This window comes from Ceratotherium simum, chromosome 23 (assembly GCF_057802395.1).
Source record: "Ceratotherium simum simum isolate JZ-2026a chromosome 23, ASM5780239v1, whole genome shotgun sequence".
Lineage (NCBI taxonomy): Eukaryota > Metazoa > Chordata > Mammalia > Perissodactyla > Rhinocerotidae > Ceratotherium > Ceratotherium simum.
Genome location: NC_141922.1, coordinates 1,656,372 through 1,663,322, shown reverse-complemented (window position 1 = coordinate 1,663,322; position 6,951 = coordinate 1,656,372). Strand labels below are relative to the sequence as shown.

The 6,951-nt window shown below is 63.1% G+C and overlaps 1 protein-coding gene across 2 annotated transcripts; it reads left to right on the top strand.

The window, feature by feature from the left end:
• Positions 1 to 375: 375 nt before the first annotated feature.
• On the top strand, positions 376 to 2,287 carry GPIHBP1 (glycosylphosphatidylinositol anchored high density lipoprotein binding protein 1). 2 transcript variants are annotated; one of them, XM_087447105.1, is made up of 4 exons: positions 376 to 442; positions 1,050 to 1,163; positions 1,773 to 1,889; positions 2,028 to 2,287. In XM_087447105.1, exons 1-4 carry the CDS (start codon positions 391 to 393, stop codon positions 2,285 to 2,287), a joined length of 543 nt encoding a protein of 180 aa, XP_087303231.1. In that variant the 5' UTR covers positions 376 to 390. The 2 variants fall into 2 exon arrangements, with proteins under 2 accessions (XP_087303231.1, XP_014652725.1); XM_014797239.2 differs by having other exon boundaries at positions 391 to 442; positions 1,044 to 1,163.
• The last annotated feature ends 4,664 nt before the right edge of the window (positions 2,288 to 6,951 follow it).

Below are 6,951 nucleotides of genomic sequence, written 5' to 3'. Positions count from 1 at the left end.
GGGTCCCACAGGGTCCAGACATGGGACAGGGGGCTGTCAGGCACAGCCCCAGCCCAGGGCCAGGCCCACCAGCCCGCACCACGGGGCTGAGGCACCAAGGCCGGCGAGCCAGGCCGGGGGTGGAGGGGGGCGGGCAGCACAGGTGGACAGGATGCCCCAAGGCCGACCACAATGACTTCCCCTCCCTCTGGGGCCCCTGAAGTCAGGGAGGGAAGTGGTCATCCCTGGCCTGGTGCCTGGCGCGGGGACCAGTGTGAGACCCATTGTTTGAGGCTGGAGCTGGGGGGGCCAGGGCCTCAAGGAAGCCCCCGGCAATGCATCTTGTCCCACTTCCCACAGACCCAGAGCCGAGCAAGGACCCGAGCGGGCAGCCCCGGCGGCCCCAGCAGGATGAAGGCGCTCACGGCTGTCCTGTTTGCCCTGCTGTTGTGCCGGCAGCCAGGTACTAAGGGCTAAGGGAGACCCTGCAGTGAAGGGGACAGCATAGTCTAGGCCCGTGGGGACCCCCAGGGACCCCCAGCCTGGGGGCAAGACACAGCTTGGGGGAAAAGGAGTGGGTGAGGCTGGCGTCCAAGGCCAGAGGCAGGTGAAGGGGGTTGTCCTGGGCTCCCACAGACCCCCAAACCTCTGCAGCCCCCCCACAGCCAGGTTCCCCACTCGGCATCTTTGAAATGCGGGCTTTGAGATTCCCCCTCCTCTCCCAGCCTCAATTTCCTCTTCTGTAAAATGGGCAGGCCATCCTGAAGGTTTACTGGGCGGCGGGGGCGGCGGGGGGGGCGGCGCGCAGCTGCTGTAAAGGGCCGTCCACAGCCGCTGGTGTTGTTGGTAAGGACAATGCTAGGCTGCGCCCGGGTGAGTGAGCAGGGCCAGGGCCAGACAGGGACCTCACCAGCTTGGGAGGCGGCGGGAGGACAGAGTGGGGAGGAAGAGGACGGAGGGGTGGGGAGAGGACAAAGTGAGGGGCTGGGGGTGCGCACGGGGCCCCGAGCGTGTGTCCTCTGTACCTGGGTAGCGGAGGTTTACAGGCGTTCCTGCACGGCCAGGGAGAGGGCGGGCGCAGGATGAGGAGGATGAAGACTCCGACTTTGGCCCGGAGGGCTACGAGGACGACGAGGACGAGGAGGATGAGGAGGCCAGCATGACTGCAGAGAGCAGGGGCAGAGGTACCCTCCGTCTGGCCCCAGACAGCGGGCACCCGTCCCTCTTTTCAACACCCTGTGTGGTGCTGGTGTGATGGGGAACCGACAGGCAGAGGCCTCGCCTGTGAGCCTGCCTCTCAGCAGGGCAGGGGAGGGGATGAGGAGGAACCCTGACACTCAGCACACCCCTCACCTCTCACTCTGACCAGGACCCTCCACTGCCATCCAGAGTAGGGAGCCTACAGAAGGAGCCACTCCTGGGAAGGGCAAGGGTGCCAGGGTGGAGAGGTTGAATAGGAGTTCACTAAGCAGAGAGGGGTGCAGCAGAGCCCCAGGGTGGAGAGACCAGCGAAGGAATGCAAAGGCCTAGGTGGTAATCTCAGTTCAGAGTGACATGAGCAGTCTGGGGCAGGGAGGGGAAGGTGGGCCGGCCAGTCCTGAGGAGGAGGCCGCAGGGAGGCTCCAGCAGAGCAGGCTTTGTGGGGGATCAGCTGAGAAGGGAGAGGTGGACAGGAACTGGGGGAGACTTGGAGGGGAAGAGGCCCACACCAGCACAGGCTGGAGGCCGCTCCGTGGTGGAGGGGGAGGCGCTCTGGCCTGTGGCCGGGCCTGAGCCCACCGCTGTGCCCCCAGGGCTGCTGCGCTGCTACTCCTGCCAGTCCCTGCACAGCGAGGAGCTCTGCAACCAGACACAGAGCTGCGTCCTCAGCCAGACCTTCTGCAAGACCCTCATCTACCACGGGAGCACCGGTGAGCGGGCGCCCTGGGGCGGCTGCGAGGGCCATCACCCGGGCCCGGGGCCAGGACAGGCACACACCCCTGTGAGGGGCCTGTCCCTGCCCTGCCGTCTGTGAGACGCACCCTTTCTCCACCGCTCCCCGTCCCCAGAGTTGGGTCCCCTGACCACCTACTCGGCGTGGTGTGCCGACACGTGTCAACCCACCAACAGGACAGTGGAGGAGACCCTGATGACCATGACCTGCTGCCAGTCCACCCTGTGCAACGTCCCACCCTGGCAGGACCCACTGGACAAGGGGGCAGGCAGCCCCCAGGGCGGTGGGGCAGGGCGCCCCCCGGGTAGCCCCACGGCTGTGGCCACTGCCCTCCTGCTCAGCCTCCTTGCCGGCCTTCAGGCAATGGGGTCCTGAATGGGACCCCATTCAGGTGTGGGGTCCCCAGCCCAGCTTATACCCTGGCTGGTCAGCACTCTGGCCAGTGCCTTCCCCTCCTGAAACCCCCAACACCATCTTTGGAGAATAAACATGGAGTGTCTTTAATGATCGGGCCTGCACTGGCTCCTCCCAGCCCCATCTGCATTTCCCCATCTAGCATTCTTGGCCTCCTCTCCCCGCTGCAGGGTGAGATGGCCAGCAGGAGGGCCTCTGGTCCAGGCCTCAGCCACTCACAGGTGGGTCCATGCAGCCCCAGAAAAGTCTCATCGTATGCCAGGGGAGCCCGCACCCTTCTCTCCTCAGCTTCTCGCCAATGCATCACCTCCATCCACACGGCTGTCGCCTGGGTCAAGCTTTGCCCTTTCCCAGGATGCGCACATCTGCCTCCCAGCCCATGTAGGGGGGCCGCTGTGGGAGGGAGGCTTCCCCCCCATGGAGGAAGCCCCTGGGGGGCCGCAGGGGTGGGGGGGTTAGTTAATGAAGGGCAGCTGGGAGAGAAGGAGAGAAGAGAGGGAGGCAGGAAGGTAGGCTGAGACAGGACTTTCCAGCCAGCTGCTCAGCCTGGTGGGCGTGGAGTAGGGGGGTCTGGGGGGTGCAGGGAGAGGCAGAATGGACCTGTGAGTTCCTGAGGAGAAGAGGAGGGGGCTAGTGGGAAGGGGCTGCATAGAAGAACCTGCAGGATCCCCAGTGTCTGCTATGGCTGGGCTGGTGCCATTGGCTGCTGGGCACTTAGGCTTCTTGACTGGTGGGAAGATAGAGCCCTGGGATGGGAGGGAGGAGGCCTGGGCCTCAGTTTCCCCATCAGAGTAGAACAAGGCTTAGAGGACCCCTAGAGCCCCACCAGCTTGACATCCCCTGGGTTGGGAGGCCCAGAGCCTTCTCCTGCCTGTCAAGTGTCCCCCGCAGGCAGAGTAGCCTCCCACTCTCCAGTCTCCCCTTTCCTTATTAATGGAAACCTCGAGGCCTAGCTGGGAGTGGGCACGCAAATCCCTTAGGTGGAGGTGGCATGTCTTTCTTCTTCCCTTTCCTGCGCTTTCTGCTTCCCCAGGGGTGAGAGGGGGACCCAGCTGCTGGCAGGGCCCCAGGACCCCAGAGAAGAGGCTGTCGCCACAGCAGAGGCCCCAGGCCAGGGCAGGTCCCGCCCTGGCTGGCTGGAATGATAGCTGGAGCTCAGCAGCTACCTTGCACCATGAGGCTGCGCACTGAGAATGGCAGGGCAGCATGGAGAAAGGGGCCTGGACGGCTGATGACCAGGAGCCATGACACCAGCCCTGCACTGCCTACCTCAGGACTCCTTTACCTGGGAAGGAAATAAACTTCTGCCATGTTGAAGCTAGTTATCCTGGGTTTCTCTGTCACTTGCATTTTCACACACTCACACACGCACTCGTGCACATGCACACACTCACAGTACTCCCACTCGTGCACACACTCACAGACACAGACAGCCCTACTGCAGCACAGCAGATAAGAGCAGAGCTGGGGGTCACGCTGCCTGGGATCAAATGTTAGGCCATGCCCTCCTCCAGGACCCAGTGAGCCCCTCCCCGCAGCGGTATTCCCCATCGGCTGAGCGGAAGGGCCTTACCTGAGGGCTGCAGTGAGAACTTCACAGCCCATGCCTGGTGGAGAGCAAGGGCCCAGCTACGTGAACTACTGCTATCAACATGGCCCTAGCGGCCCCAGCTCCTGTGTGCCGTGTGTGTGTGTGTGTGTGTGTGTGTGTGTGTGTGTACGCACGCACGTGAGGATGGAAAACCCCCACCCGAGTGCCTTACCATCAAAAGAAACCTCGTTAGCCACACCCACCTGCCTTAGAAACATTGGGTACCATCACCTGCATCCACAGAATTCTTCCTTGGACCCCTGCCCTCAAGCCCTTCAAGGCCACCCCCCCCACACACACACACACACACACTCTTTCAAGGCCCTCAGCACCGGGTGGCAGCTGGGCTGCAGGCTCAGTGTGAAGCCACCGGCTGCGGGGCCTGCCCTGGCCTGGGGCCCCTGCTGTGGCGACAGCCTCTTCTCTGGGGTCCCGGGGCCCTGCCAGCAGCTGGGCCCCCACTCCCACCCCTGGGGAAGCAGAAAGCACAGCCCTGACTCCTCACTGGGGCTCTAACCACGCCCCCTACCCCCGCCTGAGGGCACAGGAGGAGGCACGTTGTGCTTTGATGAGGGAGAGGACCTGATGTGGGGCAGAGAAGCCCATCTGCTGGGCACCCCATCCCAAAACACCGCCCCCTCCCAGGCACCCCAGCAAGCTCACTGTCGTGGCACCCAGGGTCCCACCTGACCGAGGAGACACTGTGGCCCAGACTCGAGCCTCTGGCTCAAGGTCACGAAGCTGGGTGGTGGCAGGTACAGGACCCAGCCCTGGGGCCACAAGCCAGGTGGACAGCAGCGCCAGGAGGCCTGAGCCAGAGGTTGGGAGGGGATGGTTGGTGGCCAAAGCCCAACTGGATACCCAGGCCGAGTCCAGTCTGAGGTGCCAGGGGTCAGTCACAGCCAGGGCATTATCACAGAGCCCAACACCGGTCCCAAGAAGGAGCTGCTGGAAGCATCGGGAGGCAGCCCAGCAGGGCCACTCCTCATCCAGCCCAGGCAGCACCTCTGCAGCCACCCAGGAGGCCGGCCAGGGAGCACGTCCATCTGGGTCACCTCATCTGTTTCCCATGGCTGCGGTAACAAATGACCACAAACTTACTGGCTTAAAATGACACAAAGGTATTATGTTACAGTTCTGGAAGTAAGAAGTCTAAAAGGAAGGTTCTGGCAGAGCTATGTTCCTTTTGGAGGCTGTGATGGTCAGCCACTGGCTGTCGCAGAGCCAGACGTGGTGCCTAACTCCAACTCACGGGACAAATTCTAACCATGCCTCCCTCCCCTGAGCTCTGACCAGCTGAGAACACGGCAAGGAGACATGTGGGGATCAAACGGCCCCGACAAAAGATACAAGTGAGGATGCAGGGCCCCAGGGCAGCAGGGGCAGGAGACCTGGGTGCAGGCAGATCAAGGGGGTGCAGGAGAGACGGTGAGGGAGCCAGAAGCCACAAGTGCATCATCTCTCCTCCCCCTTAGGGACTGGGCTGCAAAGGTCACCCCAGGGCTCACCCTCTGAGGGGGTCCCTTGGAAACAGGCATCTGGGGGATGGGGGTCCACCCTGGCACATGCAAGCTGGTTGTCTCTGAACACACTGGATGTAATGTGACGCCTGTGTACAACCCTGGAGGGGCAGATCAGTAGCCCCCCATCCCTATCTCTGTTCCTCGTCATCTCCTCCCTAGAAGGCTCTGAAATGCGTGCAAGCCACGTGGCACCCTGGCCAAGCTCGCTCCCTCCCTCCCCGCCTCCCAGAGGGTGTCCAGCCAGCTCCCTTGAGCAAAGTGCTGGACCATGCAGCCACGCGTCCCCTCAGACCTCACAGGACCTCAGGCTTTCTTATTCCTGCATTAGGCTAGGGGGCTCAGAAGCCCCTCCTCAAACCTGGCTTCTCCAAAGCTTCCACCTTCGGGGAGCACTGGAATCCGCTCCCACCTGGAAGGCCCTGACATCCACTGGCGCCCTTCTCTCTGTTGCAGCTGAGAAGCCAGATGAAGGAGAAGAAGTAAAACACCTGCTGGCATCATCCTGCCGGTGCCTGAACTCCCCGAGTCTCTCACATGGGCGCCCTCCCCTGTCCCCTCTCCCCTCCCGGTGTCTGGGCTCCAGCAAGGGCCTCGGAGACAAAGCTCTGTGTCCACCCAAGGAGAGACCTCTGCCCACTCAGTCTACAGCCCCGCTCAGTCGGCAGTGCATTCAGCTGCAGGGGACAGAAAGCCCCTCAGATTGTAACTGGACGGGAGGCTGGCTCTGCTCCCCCAACCGCAGCCTGGGGGCGCAGGGAGCAGCCAGAGATGCTGCCAGAACCAAGGCTCCTAGCCTGGTCAGCAGCACCGGACACCAGACTAGGGAGCACCAGCTTTTCCTGCAGGCCACAGCCAAGCTCCACGACCTGGCCAGTGTGCTTCAAGGCAGGCTCACCTGGGTCAGGGGGTGGGGCCTGCAGGTACAAGATCCCCTCCTTTCTCCAGCCCCAACCCCCCCCCAGGGCCCAGGTTTGGTCCAGCTTGGGGTAGGGGTACTCCCTGGGTCCAGCAGTGCTGGGCGGAGGCCCTCAGCCTGCCTGTACTTGTTATCTGTGTCATTGCACCTCATCGCCTCCCCACCCCAAGAGGGGCGGGGTAGTGTCCTGGCCTGGGGCCCAGCACGTGGTCCACGCTGGAGCGCAGCTGCCCTAGCGCTTGGGGGAACTCGCAGTGACTCTGCCGGGCCCTCTCAGGTCCACTCTGGGGAATGCTGTGCTGGCCCCACCCTGCTCGGTGTGTGCTCAATCTGCTCAGCAAGCCCTTGGTTCTCCTGGCCGCTGTAAAGGCCAAACACAGTCCAGCCTAGAGTCTGGGAACCTGGGCCTCGAGCTCATTGCCTCAGGCCGTGGGTGTTCCTGGGCCAGCTTCCAGGCTGGGGGTACTCACCACAGGGCTGATGCCCGGACCCTCACCCTTCAGATTTCAGGGCATCGGCTTTCCCTGGCACTTCCTCCTGGCCAGAGACCCTTACCCTGAGCTGTGGCTGCCCGTCCGTCAACCAGACCCCAGCG

Excerpts from the sequence above, each read along its gene's own strand:
- GPIHBP1 (XM_014797239.2), top strand. The coding sequence starts at position 391 with ATGAAGGCGCTCACGGCTGTCCTGTTTGCCCTGCTGTTGTGCCGGCAG. Across the intron at positions 443-1,043 it reads GCTGTTGTGCCGGCAGCCAG|GGAGAGGGCGGGCGCAGGAT; the intron begins GTACTAAGGGCT and ends CTGCACGGCCAG. Across the intron at positions 1,164-1,772 it reads TGCAGAGAGCAGGGGCAGAG|GGCTGCTGCGCTGCTACTCC; the intron begins GTACCCTCCGTC and ends CTGTGCCCCCAG.